Source organism: Vanacampus margaritifer, chromosome 2 (genome assembly GCF_051991255.1).
Source record: "Vanacampus margaritifer isolate UIUO_Vmar chromosome 2, RoL_Vmar_1.0, whole genome shotgun sequence".
In the NCBI taxonomy this organism is placed as follows: Eukaryota; Metazoa; Chordata; class Actinopteri; order Syngnathiformes; family Syngnathidae; genus Vanacampus; species Vanacampus margaritifer.
This window is the reverse complement of record NC_135433.1, coordinates 3,074,676-3,088,636: the sequence shown is the minus strand read 5'-3', so window position 1 is coordinate 3,088,636 and position 13,961 is coordinate 3,074,676. Positions and strand designations below refer to the sequence as shown.

Genomic DNA, 13,961 nt, shown 5'->3' with positions numbered 1-13,961 from the left:
TTGGAATTTTCATTTTAGTTGGTTTTTCTTTTATTTTGAGTTTTGTTATTTAAATTTAGTTAGTTTTCAGATGGTTCTTTTAGTTTTTATTAGTTTTAGTTTTTTATGCTTAGATTTAGTTTAGTTTTAGTTAGTTTCAGTATTATTTTGCGTTTTTCATCTGTATTACTTGTGCACAATATTTAATAAACACCATGGTAAAATGAAAACATCACTTCAGTGTGACACACTTTCAAACATCTTTATTTCGGTTAATATTGAAATAAATATACTAAATCATTCCCAAATGTTCATGTATGAAATGAATTGCCAAAGACTAAAACGAAGGACATTTTTACTATAAATATAGTTAGTTGTAGTTAGTTTTGTAAACATAAAATGTAGTTTCAGTTAGTTTGCATGTTTTAAAAAGCATTTTCGTTTTTATTTTAATTTATTAACAATTTTTTATTTATTTTAGTTTTAGTTTCTTTTGTTAGTTTTAGTTAACTAAAATAACCTTGGTTATTATTGTTTTGGAATTTTTCATTTTGATGAGTTCTTATTTAGTTTTGAGTTTTGTGTTTTGAATTTAGTTTTAATTATTTTTCACATCAGTTCAGTTTAAAAAAAAATTGCTTAGTTTTGGTTTAGTTTTAGTATTATTTTTTTGGTTTGTTTTTAAAAGTGTATCACTTGTGTGCAATATTTAATAAACACCATGGCAAAAAGGAAAAAAAGTTACCTAGCGTCGCATTTCGGCTGAGTTACACAAAAAAAGCAGGCGAGCTGAGCCATTGCAGCCAAAAGTCAAGCTAGCAAAATTGTCAGCTCGGAACGACGTCATCTGAAGGTGCTTTTCTATTGGCTGTTGCTCGATGACGTCACTTCTAAGTGACACACTTTCAAACGTACTTATTATGGTTAATGTCGAAATAAATATACTTAAAATCACATTTTAAAATGAATGAATGAATTAATTAATTACCAAAGACCCCAAGGACATTTTCGCTCTAATTATAGTTAGTTTTAGTGACATAACATACAACATAAAATGTAGTTTCAGTTTGTTTTTTGTTTTTTTCGTTTATGAAAATGTTTTTTTCATTTTAGTTTTTGGGTTATTTTTGTTCAAAATTAACACAGTAATTTTGACACCCCTGGTTAAAAGATTTTTACAAACCTACTATGATTAATGCTGCCACTTGCATCTGATTATTTGCATGTTGAATCAGTTGGTCTTGCCACCCTGTGCTTCCCTACCCAGTTTGTATGCATGACAAAAAAAAGAAGAAAAAAAAAGAGTTGCCCGATGACACATCCAGTGTGATATTTGTGATGATGTCTTTGTGTGGTTGCCATGGTTTCAGGCTCGCTACAGGAGGGCGCATGTCCAGCAGAACAGCGCACCCTTGCTCCCCCTGGTGGACAACCTGCTGAAGGACAACACAGATGGCTGCGCCCTGGCGGCGCTGCTGCACTTCTACTGCCCGCAGACTGTTCGATTAGAAGGTGGGGGTCCACATGTCGTCCGCACATCTTCCTTTATTGTTTTATTGCACTAGAAGATGATGAATTAAAGCCGCTAAATTGGCAAGCTAGTAACGCAGCCTGTTTACCAAAAGCAGTGGAGAGTCGATGACCTTAGAAAGACTGCAAGGCAGGAAGGAAGGAGGAGAAACAAAGGCCATTTTGCTCTGCGCTCTCATTTCTAAAAATGGCTCGTGATTGGTCACAAGTTCTGCGTGACGTCGGAGGACCGGGCCGGCTGCTATTTCAAAGATAAACAGCTCTGGCGTCTGCGCTCACACACACGCACACACATGTGCGCCAGATGTGAATGTGGGCTAACTTTTCTTCATCAATTTCAAAATGTCATGAACGTGTTTGGTACAGTAAAAGATCAATTGAAAGAAGTTCCATATAGGCGTCCTACAGCAAACCGCACAAATCTGGATGATTCAGCCCGTTTCAAATTTGTCATACATTCTTTCAAGAGGAGCAGTTTGGGCCGACTGAATGCTTACACTTAAGATGAAATATTGGAAGTTAAGGCGAAATATGTTTGTTCTTTGTTTAGAGTATTTTACTTTTTTTTTTTCAACTTTTTGAGCTTTTTAAGTCAACCCAAACACATTTTTTTGGACAATTACTGTATATGTTTTATGCATCCCCAGTTGTATTCTGGTTGATATTGTGTGCAAAATCCAGCAGTTTTTAATCCTCTCAGCGGGCGGCCATTTTGCCACTTGATGTCGACTGACGATGACATCAATGTTGCTCAGGTAACAACCAATCACAGCGCAGCTTCAGAAAACAGGTGAGCTGTCATTGGTTGTTGCCTGAGTCCCGAGCAACTGTGATGTCATCTTCAGTTGACAGCAAGTGGCAAAATGAAAAAAACGGCTGGATTTTGCTATTCCAAAATGTAATATTTATCAGAATATCACGTTTAGATTAGTGAGGTCACATATAACATATAATTGTCAAGAAATCTTTAAGGTTGACTTCCACTTTAAAATATATAGTTTTAAGTTGCTAGATAAATACTATAATTCTATAGGCATAGGTACAAAATAATAGTAGACAAAGTTTTAGTTGTATTTATTTTTTATTTTTGGGTGTGCTACAATATGTTTAGTTTAGTCAAATTCTCCAGTTCTATTGGCAATAATGTAACTCAAAATGAAGTAACGTATTGCTCATTTCATTACTTTTGTTTGCTTAAGGCCAGTTTACAGTATAGGGAATATTTTGTGTCCAGTGTAAACAGAGCCTTATCTTCCCCTCGTCTTCCTGTCACCCCTCCCATGTGTGCGCGTGTGACCCCGCCCCCCTCCCGGCCGAGCAGATATCTGCCTGAAGGAGATCATGTCGCTGGCTGACAGTCTGTACAACCTGCAGCTGGTGCAGGACTTCTGCGAGGCCAACCTGAACCACTGCTGCCACTTCAGCCTGGAGGACATGCTGTACGCGCATGCGTCCATTAAGGTAGGCGTCCGCGTGAAATTAGCATACACATGCTAATGGTTAGCATCTGTTTTGGGGTTGAGGTGTAGGAGGCTAAAACAGTCCATGTCATTTCCATTCATTTCATTAGGGGGAGATTTGCGATACGAGTTGCAAGTTACAAGCATGGTTACGAAACCAATTGAACTATTATTTCAAGGCGCCACTGTATCTGCAAATAAGTATATACCGTATAAACGTGCATAACAGGAATGTAACATTTGGGTGAATAGAAACCTGCTGTGACACAAGGTGGACGCCGCCTAGAGTGTGACTGAGGAATTTCTATATGTTGCTTTACATTTTTGTATGACGTTTGCGTATGTATGGCGGAACAGCATTCTTGAACCAGGAACAAAAATAACGACATCCTCTGAGGCTATTTAATAAGATCCCGTAGGAACTATAATTATCTGTATGAGACAAATGTGCCTTTAATTGGGTAATGATTTTCTGCATCATACTGAAAATGTGTTTCCAATAAATTTGTGGTTAAATGAGGTAGCCTTAATATTAGGAACAGCTCTTTTGCCCTTATGGTTTGGTCATTTTTTAATATATTTTTTTGCGTTAACTTGCAAGCGCTGCAGTTTGGCAGATAGTAAATAATTAAAAGAAGATTCTTCAAACAGTTTATTGACGCTGTCAGTTGAAGTTTGAAGTACAAATAAACAGAATGACATGTATTTAAAACAACCACATGACTTTCCCTCAGGAACGTCCGCTTAGCTTTATGCTAACAAACAATGCAAAATGCCATTGACATGCTAGCAGTTAGGATCGAAAGTCGCAGTTTTAGAAGCAGCGGATATTTGAGCACAAAAATTAAACAGGCATATATTCTTTATCCTGTACAAAAAAATGGCTAATATTATAGCATCTTTTTGAGTCACTTACAGTAGTAGTACTGAAGAAGAAGAAGCACTATTCTTCTGTTTGTGTTTACATGACTGTATTGCATTATACTGCCTCCTGGTGGCCAAGGTGGGCACACCAGAAGGATGAAATCGTGATGGATAAACTGTTTAATTCTTTACATTCTATTAAATGATATATGTTATCACCAGGGTTATTATCATTTGGGAATTTTTCATTTTAGTTAGTTTTTATTTCGTTTTGAGTTTTGCTTTTTAAATTCCATCCATCCATCCATTTTCTTGGCCGCTTTTCCTCACAAGGGTCGCGGGGGTGCTGGAGCCTATCCCAGCTGGCTTCGGGCAGTAGGCGGGGTACACCCTGAACTGGTTGCCAGCCAATCGCAGGGCAGCTTTTTAAATTATTTAGTTTTAATTTGTTTTCAATGGGGTTCTGTTAGTTTTTATTAGTTTTAGTTATTTCATAAATCCTTAGTTTTAGTTTAGTTTTAGTTGGTTTCAGTATTAATTTTAGTTAAAAAAAAAAGTGTATTACTTGTGCACAATATTCAATTCATTCACTGCCATTGACGGCTACAGATGTCAAAAATTAATTTGAACCATTTCTAACATTTTTTATAGTATGAAAACCTAGAGATTTTTTTTTATTGTACATTTATAACAGATATAACATTTGTGATTAATTGGGCGTTAACTATTGAAGTCATGCAATTAATTACAATTAAAAAAATTAATCGCCTGATGCGATTAGAAAAAAAAGAAAAGATTATTAAAAATTAGGGGCGTCAGGCATTTACAAATTTTAATTGTAATTAATAGCATGACTTCACTAGTTAACTCACAATTAATCACAAATCTCACAAAAAAAATTGAGGTTTTCATTCTCTTGTTAACAAAAGTGGGGAAAAAAATTTAAACTAATAGAAATAGTTCAAATGATTTTTTTACGTCTATAGCCAGCAATGGCAGTGAATGAGTTAAAAAACACTATGGGAGCAACGTCATCTGAAGGTGCTTTTCTATTGGCTGCTGCTCGATGACGTCACTTTTCAAATGTCCTTATTCCGGTTAATATCAAAATAAATCTACTTAAAATCACATTTAAAATCATCCCCAAACACTTATGCATTAAATTTATTACCAAAGACTAAAACGAAGGACATTTTTGCTATAATTATAGTTAGTTTTGTAAACATAAAATATAATTTCAGTTAGTTTTCGTTTTTTAAAAAGCATTTTTGTTTTTATTTTATTTCGTTAACGAAATAGTTTTTGGAATTTTTGTTTTTTCGTTAGTTTTATTTTATTTTCTATAAAGTACAATATCATAGAGTGCTGTTTTTTTTTTAATCATCTGAAAACACAAACACAAATATTTTAGTTTTTGGGGGGCTGGAAAGCATTGGCATTTCCATTCATTTCAATGGGGAAAAGATTATTTGAGATGCGAGCGTGGTCACGGAACAAGTTGAACTTGTATCTCAAGGCACTATTTCATTATAATAATAAAAATCTTGTTGAATGAATGCCGGTTTGACGACATTGTTATCTTGGAGTGGGCTAATGATTGTGTGGATGTACCTAATGATATGGCCCGCCCGGTGAATTCATTTGTAATGAGTAACGATCAGAAACGAATGGTAAGATGTCGAATCTGAGTGTGGATTCAGCTGAAAGGCATTCAAAGAACAGTCGTTTTGGAGAAGAGAGGAGAGAGACAGCGGGGGTCGTTACCAATAAGGGGAGAATGAGTCACGCGAGGAAAAAGTGGAGTTGTTATTGTGCGGCGGGCGGCTCGTGGAAGGACGTGGAGACATTTTTGTTGCTGGGGCAAGTTTTGTCGCGCCGCCAGACAAAATGAATGCGACGGTCTGTGTGCGAGCGAACGGGAGCATCAGCAGCACAGAGGACGAACCCTCCCGATCCTGGCCTGTCTCTGCCTGACTCTGTTGTTCGCTCCTCTTTGTCATCTCGGCTGCTTTTGTACAACAACAAAAACGTGGCAACTTTACACACAATGCAACCATCGATTGTGGCTGCGACTAATCAGTGCCAACTTGCTGTGCAATAAGATCCCCGCGGCGCCGTGTGGGCGGAAACATTCCGATTGCAGGCACAGTTATGGTCACGGGTGAGACGGAGGCAGTCCCAGCTGACTTTCTGGGTGAACGACGGCATACATCCCAGAATTTGTATTTGGTCCCTTTTCATACTGCACATAGTTTTTCACAATGTTGATGAATGGCACAAGGACAAAAGTGGCCCAGCGCAAGCGCGTCCACTTTTGGCACTTGGTTGCTAAGCTACCAAAACAGGGAGTACCACTGGTCTGGACTAGAAGTTTGATAATTAATCAATTAATTAATTACTAATTGATTATAAAATTAATCGGCAACTATTTTGGTAGTTGTTTTATCATTCGGTGACCTTGTTTAACTGAAAACTGTTTCAATCTCTCAAGAATAAATATTCTCTGATTTCTGTAGGCCATCCTAAAAGCGGATTGATTATCTCGGTGTTTAATCTCTCTCTCTCTCTCTCTCTCTCTCATTTTCTCTCTCCATCTCATTTTCTTTCACTCTCTGTTTCTCTCTGTTCTCTCTCGTTGTCTCTCTCTCTCTCTCCCTCTCTATCGCTCATTTTCCTCCTCTCATTTTTTCTCTTTTACTCTCTCTCTCTCTCTGTCTCACATGCACACTCATTTTCCTCCTCTCATATTTCTTTCTTTCTCTCTCATTTTCTCTCTCTCTCTTTCATTTTCTTTCTTTCATATTTCTCTCTCTGTTTCTCTCTGTTCTCTTTCTCGCTGTCCCTCTCTCTCTCTCTCTCTCTCTCTCACTCTGACACACACACATACTCATATTCCTCACCTCTCATATTTCTTTCTCTCTCTCTCTCTCTCTCTCTCTCTCATTTTTCTCTTTGTCTCTCATTTGTTTTGCTCTTTCTCTCTCTCTCTCTCATTTTTCTCTTTGTCTCTCATTTGTTTTGCTCTTTCTCTCTCTCTCTCTCTCTCTCTCTTTGTAATGTATATACCTCTCATTTCTCTCTCTCTCACTCATTTTCCCCTTCTCATTTTCTTTTTTTTACTCTCTCTCGCTCATTTTTCTCTCACTGTCTCTCATTTCTCTTCCGTTCATCTCTCTCCCTCTCTCTCATTTCTATCTAATTTCTCTCTTTGTCTCTGTCTATCTCATTTGTATAGTTCTCTCATTTTTCTCTCTCTCTCATTTTTCTCTGTCTCTCATTTGTCTTGCTCTCATCCCTCTCTCTCTCTCGCTCTCTATCACTCATTTTCCTCCTCTCATTTCCTCTTTCACTCTCTCATTTTTCTCTCACTGTCTCTCATTTGTCTTGCTTTCATCTCTCTCTCTTTGTAATTTCTCTCTCGCTCTCTCATTTCTCTCTCTCTCTCTATCCATTTCATTTGTTCAGTTATCTCATGCTATGCTAGGCTACGCTATATTTCGTTGTAAGAATTAAAAAATGCTAAAAATCACACGCTTCTCCCACTCTCAACCGACCTAGTATATTCAACATGGCGGTGTTCTCTGTCCATCACTCTCACATCATGGTTCGTTATTTGTCTTAATGATGACAATACTCGTTGCCATTTTTCTGTATCTTTCTCATTCATAACAAGCATCTAATGTTTCATTTATTAACCAAAGATGAAAAGTTTTTTTTTTTTTTTTTAAATCCCTGTTTGCTTCCATGTACATAAATCATCCGTTTTGGCCTCTACAGTACGAATGGATTTGTCATTAACAATTTTTCATGCATCCATTTGTGCATGCAAAACATGTAAACATGTAAAACATGCACCAAACTGATTTCCAGATGGAGTTTTGACTGCTTTCAGGAGGCTCGTCATTAAACACCCGGACAGTAAAACATGTACAGATTTCACTTCTTATCCAGTTACCTAGCAACACAAGCCTTGACCTGATAGATCAGTCAAATGGCTCGGAGAACACCGTGTTCTTCCCGCATCCTTAAACAGGAACGCTGTGAAATAGAAACATTTGGAACATATTGCAATCATATACACAACCATGTTAATCGTTATTATTGTGGTTGTAGTTTGCAAATGACATGATACTAATGCTTATATTTTCCCCATTCATTTGCATGCTGACATTTATAATGTAACTGATTCATTGTGTGTTCTTGCAGAGTAACTACCTGGTGTTTCTGGCTGAGCTTTTCTGGTGGTTCGAAGTGGTCAAACCCTCGTTCGTACAGCCCAGAGTCTTTGACCCGAATGGTACAGTCTGCACCATAACTCTTTGACTGCCAGACGTTTTCAGAAAAGGGATGCCGTGGGTGCCAGCCGATTTTAAGCATTTTGACTGATGTTTCAAGGTCCATAGAAAATTATGTGTTTGGACTATGGAAACACACATACTGCCAAAACAAGATTGGACTCTCATCTTCCATCAGAAAAAAAAAGTTTGTTTCTACCTTATTCCGTTTTTGAGTAATCAACAATAGAAAATGGTTAGTTTCACCTGTTTTGAAAAAAAAACGTCTTTTAACGTCTTTGGCACTCCTCCATAGGATTTTACGAAACGTTATTTAACGTTTTTGGCAGTCAAAGAGTTAACTCTTTCGGCAACAATAGCAGCATGCTAGTTGTTAAACAGAGTGAAATTGTGGTAACTAATTGCAAGCTGTCGATCTCCGCAGCCGGTCAGCCTGTAACATCCCGTCGGAATATGGCCCCGGTGTCCAAGCAGAACAATGTGGACCGGCCTGATAGCCCAGAGGACGTCTCTGATGAAGGTGTATATTGTAGGCATTATGACACTTTTTAGACGGGACGTCCATCAGTTGCTGATTTTGGCTACAGCGATGGATTACTGGACTGTGTTATTAAAACTTTTGTTTTTCTCATTGAATTAGGCATCATGAAGAGATCTGCCTCTCTGTCCTTTGTGGATGGTTGTGTTGGGACTTGGCCGCAGCAGACACGGTTTGTATCTAATTTCCACACCTTCACTTCTAAAACAGATATTTTCTGTATTTTCTCATTCACTGCCATTGACGGCTATAGACGTCAAAAAATCATTTGAACTATTTCTATTAGTTTAACATTTTTTCCCACTTTTGTTAACAAGAGAATGAAAACCTCAAATTTTTTTTGTGAGATTTGTGATTAATTGTGAGTTAACTAGTGAAGTCATGCAATTAATTACACTTAAAAAATTTAATTGCCTGACGCCCCTAATTTTTAATAATCTTTTCTTTTTTTCTAATTGTCAAAAATGATATTTATTAGTTTCAAAAATTTTTCCCACTTTTGTTAACAAGAGTATGAAAACCTGTAACTTTTTTTATTTTTTTTACTGTACATTTAAAACAAATATAAAATTTGTGATTAATCGCGGGCTAACTAGTGAAGTCATGCGATTAATTACAATTGAAAAATGTAATCGCCTGATGCCCCTAAAAAAAGAAGAAAAAAAGATTATTAAAAATTAGGGGTGTCAGAGTAATTAATCACATGACTTCAATAGTTAACTCACGATTAATCACAAATTTTATATCTGTTCTAAATGTACAATAAAAAAATTCTAGGTTTTCATACTCTTGTTAACAAAAGTGGAAAAAAGTGAAACTAATAGAAATAGTTCAAATGAATTGTTGACGTCCATAGCCGTCAATGGCAGTGAATGTGTTAATAAATAATCATTTTTAAAAAATCTTCTTCCTTCAGCTCTTCCACACGCGGAATCTCCTTTGAAATTCCTCTGGATGGAGATGCCACAGTGCCGCCCTGTGACGCGCCCGCCCTCCGCGGCATGACCCGCTCTGTCAGCAGTGACGACCCCGGGTTCAAAGTTCACCATGCACCTGGAGGTGGCACGAAGCGCCACGTGTCCCTCACGCCTGTCAACGTGAATGGACAAAGTAGGCACATGGCAGAGGATGAGGAAGACTTCACCCCTCGCAAAGCGCTGGGCAGGAACAACACCTTCTCCATCAAGAACCAAAGCAGGTGCGTCAAATTACCAAAAGTATGTCAGACATCCTCATCGTCTACTTTGGGTTTGACTTTTGGCTTGCTTTAATGAATTATGTTATCATTAATTATTAACTCATTCATTGCCATTGACGGCTATAGACGTCAAAAATTCATTTGAACTATTTCTATTAGTTTAACATTTTTTTCCACTTTTGTTAATTTGCATAACTTCAAAAGTTAACTCACGATTAATCACAAATTTTATATCTGTTCTAAATGTACAAAAAAAAGATCTAGGTTTTCATACTCTTGTTAACAAAAGTGAAAAAATGTTAAACAAATAAAAATAGTTCAAATGAATTTTTGACGTCTATAGCCGTCAATGGCAGTGAATGAGTTAAGGACAACATAATTAAAGGTCATTTTAGGAAATTTGTTATTTCAGAAGTTTTCATAGTTTTCTGATTGTTGGCAGTCAATAAGGCCCATAACTGATATTTGGAACCAATATTAATTTTCAGTAAAAGGGGAAATATTGGCGTAAAAAAAAAAGCAAACCATAACTCTTAACTTAGTTGACATTTTGTAAGCATATGTTTATTGAACAACTTTTAAGATTTGCAAAATATTTGAGTTTTCTTTTTTCTTTTTTCTTAATCAATAGAGATCTTTATTTTAAAGTTTCAGGGACCTAAAATGACGTTGAAATGATACATTTTCACTATCTTACTTTTAATTTTAAACAAAAACAGAAGGTACAGAGAGAGAGTTTCCAGAGTCAGCACCATTTCTTACTTGGATAACTGAAAATATAATAAATAGCTACCTGAAATAAAAGCTTTTAACTGATTTATTATCGGTCGCATGATTCTTCAAAGAGGTCGATGCCGATATTCGTCAAAATGCTCAATATCGGCCCGGCTGATAATGGATATCCATGTATAAAGTCACCAAAGCTTAAATGAGCCATCTCCCTGACCCTAGGCATCCTAATGGACCCCCCCATGACACCAATCACCATGGCAACCACAGCGAGCACATCAGCCCCTCGACCCCCCCTAGCATCGAGGAGGCGCTCAAAATTATCCACGACCCAGAACGGCCCCACGCCAGCCTGGGCATGGGAGACCGAGGCAGCGGCTTCTTTCTCCACGATGCTCAACCTTCGGGACCTCCGGGGGTCGCGGGTCAAGGAGACGACCCGGGTGCAGCTAAGGCCCGGTTCAATGACCTTGACCCGAATTCGCTGTCGACCGACGACACGGGCATCCACGTGAGGACGGAGGAAATCCAAAGCTTGGATGAGGACTCATCTCTGAGGGACTATTCCGATTTAGACCCGGACTGTGAGACCATGACACGCTCGTGCCCCCTCCTTGAGAGGGAGAGGAACTGGGAAGGCCGCCGCAAAGGGGTCGGTGAGTCAAACCCGCCGGGATCGAGCTGTGGCAGAGGAGATGGAGAAGACCGGAGTTCGGCGCCCACGTTGGCCAGATCTCACACGATGAGCCCCGCCTCGTCCTGCGGTGGCTCCGGAGGCGGCCTGGTGCGCATGACCAGCTTTGCCGAGCAGAAGTTCAGGAAGTTGGAGGGAAGGAGCAGTGGAGGAACCACGCCCGAGAGTGCCGATGTCAACACGCCATATAAACCCCCGGCAAGGAGCAGTTACTCACAGGTTTGTGTTGATCAATCGTCATTAGCAGAGCTCGACCTTTCACCCGAAATCTCCATTCGCCAACAAATGAAAACTCCAATTTGATCTTAAATGCTAAATAGCACTTTAGCTTCATGTTTACAAATCCATATTCACTTGCCTGTAGCGTATCGACTTATGTGAAGCTTTTCCTTTTTAGTTGAATTAAAACCCTGGAGAACCCACGGGGTCAAATTTGGCCCCTATAAATTCTGCTACTCAAATAACAAAGACCTCTTTTTTTTTTTTTTTACAAATTTAACTTCAAAAGTCCAGAGTGCCACTTCTGACCCCTGCATTGGGCCATCTAGTGGATGAATATTGCACTTACATGAGCTAGAGTGGTGGTGACAAGATGGCTGGCAACAAACATGCTGTTTTGTTGAGCTGGAAATCAATCTAAACAAAACCATCTTCTCAGCAAACCATCAGATGGTAAAATTGTGGTTTTTTTGTTAATCTATTTCATATCATGTTGCAGAATGCCTAGGAGTATGTTTTATATATATAGTTTGATAAATTAGCAACTCTGAGCTAGTTAAAAAAAAAGGGTTAAAATTAAAAAAACATATATTTTGGTGTTCAGTGAACTTATAAGCAGTCATTTAATGTATAATTCATAATTTTCCAAAGAAGAAAAGGCTTCTTGGGCTCTCCAGGGTTAAAATAACTCCCATCCCCATCGTGTTGTGCTAGCCTCATTCCTAGCTAGTGCTAACTAAGCTAGTTCGGCCCTCAGGTCCAGACATGACCAATCAACAGCAACACGCGCTGCTACTCTTAATTTTTGTGTTAACAGTTCGATTGAGTGTAGATCGATTGGTCATGCCTGGAGGGTGAGGCACAAGGTGGACGTCATAGAAATGCAAATGTTGTCGTGTTACCGGTTACCATTTCAGACGCTACATTAATGTAGCTACAGAGCTAACCCAATACGCCACACGTCAAAAATAACGATATAAATGAGAGTTATATCGTACGTTAGATGTTTTCACGTCACTCTATATCGTAATATTGCATAGCACTAGTCGTAATGCGGCTTCAATCAGTGTTTCACAATATTTATTGAGACAAGTTGCACATTTTACATCAGAAAAATCACACCACAAGCAAAAATATAATAAAGTACTGTACAGTAATCCCCCCAATATTGATGTGTTGTTTGTATAGGCGGGCCGGACTGAGAAGGCGGGACCATGGGGATTTTTCCCGGTTGGCTGCCAGGGGGCGCTGTTTATTTCGGCCCGCGAGTTTGTTTCACAAGCAGCAATTAAAGTGCTTTTGGTAGAGACCGAGCCACATAGAGTGACGAATTTAGAGTGGTCTGCATTTTCCAGCTTGGTCAGCCTGAATTATGGACATTTTGGACGCCATTTTGTGCAGAATGGAACATATGCATTTTTTAAGCAAGCGCCATGCTCTCTCTCTCTCTCTCTCTCTCTCTCTCTCTGTCTCTCTCTCTGTCTCTCTCTCTAGCTCTCTCTCTTATTCTCTCTTTTTTTTCTCTCGTTCGCGCTCTCTCTCTCGTTCTCTCTCCTCTCTCGTTCTCGTCCTCTCTTGTTCGCTCACATTCTCTCTCTCGTTTTCTCTCATTCGCTCCCATTCTCTCTCTTATTCTCTTGTTCTCTCTCTCTCATTCTCTAGCTCTCTCTTCCCCCCTCTCTCGCTCTCTTTCATTCTTTCATTCTCTCTTGTTCTCTCTCTCTTTCTCTCGTTCTCTCATTCTCTCTCTAGCTCTCTCTCGTTCTTTCATTCTATCTCTCTCTCATCCTCTCTCTCTTATTTTCTCTCTCTTATTTTCTCTCTCATTCTATCTCTCGTTCTCTCATTCTCTCTCTCATTCGCTCTCTTATTTTCTCTCTCGTTCGTTCTCTTTCTCTCATCATCTCTCATTCTCGTCCTCTCTTGTTCTCTCTCTCTCATTTTCTCTCGTCCTCTCTCATTCTCGTCCTCTCTTGTTCTCTCTCTCTCTCGTTTTCTCTCGTTCGCTCCCATTCTCTCTCGTTCTCTCTCGTTCTCTCTCTTATTCTCTTGTTCTCTCTCTCTCTCTCTCTCTCTCTCACCCACTCACTCACTCTCACTCATCCCAAAAGCTCCTCCCCTGACTTCAACTTAGTTCTGTGACACCAAAATGCCACCAGATGGTGCAAAAGGGCCACTTTCCAAGTAAATGGGGCTTTGGCACCAACGTGTGGCATCTTCGGCATTTCAGAAACAGCAAATGGTCTAGTTTTTCCGTTTGTAACAGAGGATGGTTTAAAAATAAAATGAATGGGATTGGGGCAGGGGGGGCACTATATAATTTAAATTCAGTTTCAACCCATTTGTCTTTTTTTAGTGCCAATTTCAAACAGAAGCTTTACATAAGGAGCAATGCTCCTCAAAAATATACTATATTAAAAATAATGTATTGAAATATATAATATTGAAATTAGAC

At 38.7% G+C, this 13,961-nt stretch overlaps 1 protein-coding gene across 5 annotated transcripts in view; it reads left to right on the top strand.

Annotated features, from left to right (window-relative positions):
* camsap2b (calmodulin regulated spectrin-associated protein family, member 2b) overlaps positions 1-13,961 on the top strand; it is a 62,587-nt gene that overhangs the window by 35,127 nt on the left and 13,499 nt on the right. For all 5 annotated transcript variants that reach the window (XM_077556366.1, XM_077556370.1, XM_077556367.1 and 2 more), the window contains 7 exons: positions 1,350-1,491; positions 2,831-2,970; positions 8,040-8,130; positions 8,553-8,648; positions 8,769-8,838; positions 9,583-9,864; positions 10,816-11,506. In XM_077556366.1, coding sequence (XP_077412492.1) covers positions 1,350-1,491; positions 2,831-2,970; positions 8,040-8,130; positions 8,553-8,648; positions 8,769-8,838; positions 9,583-9,864; positions 10,816-11,506 — 1,512 coding nt within the window. The remainder of the gene's footprint in view (positions 1-1,349; positions 1,492-2,830; positions 2,971-8,039; positions 8,131-8,552; positions 8,649-8,768; positions 8,839-9,582; positions 9,865-10,815; positions 11,507-13,961) is intronic.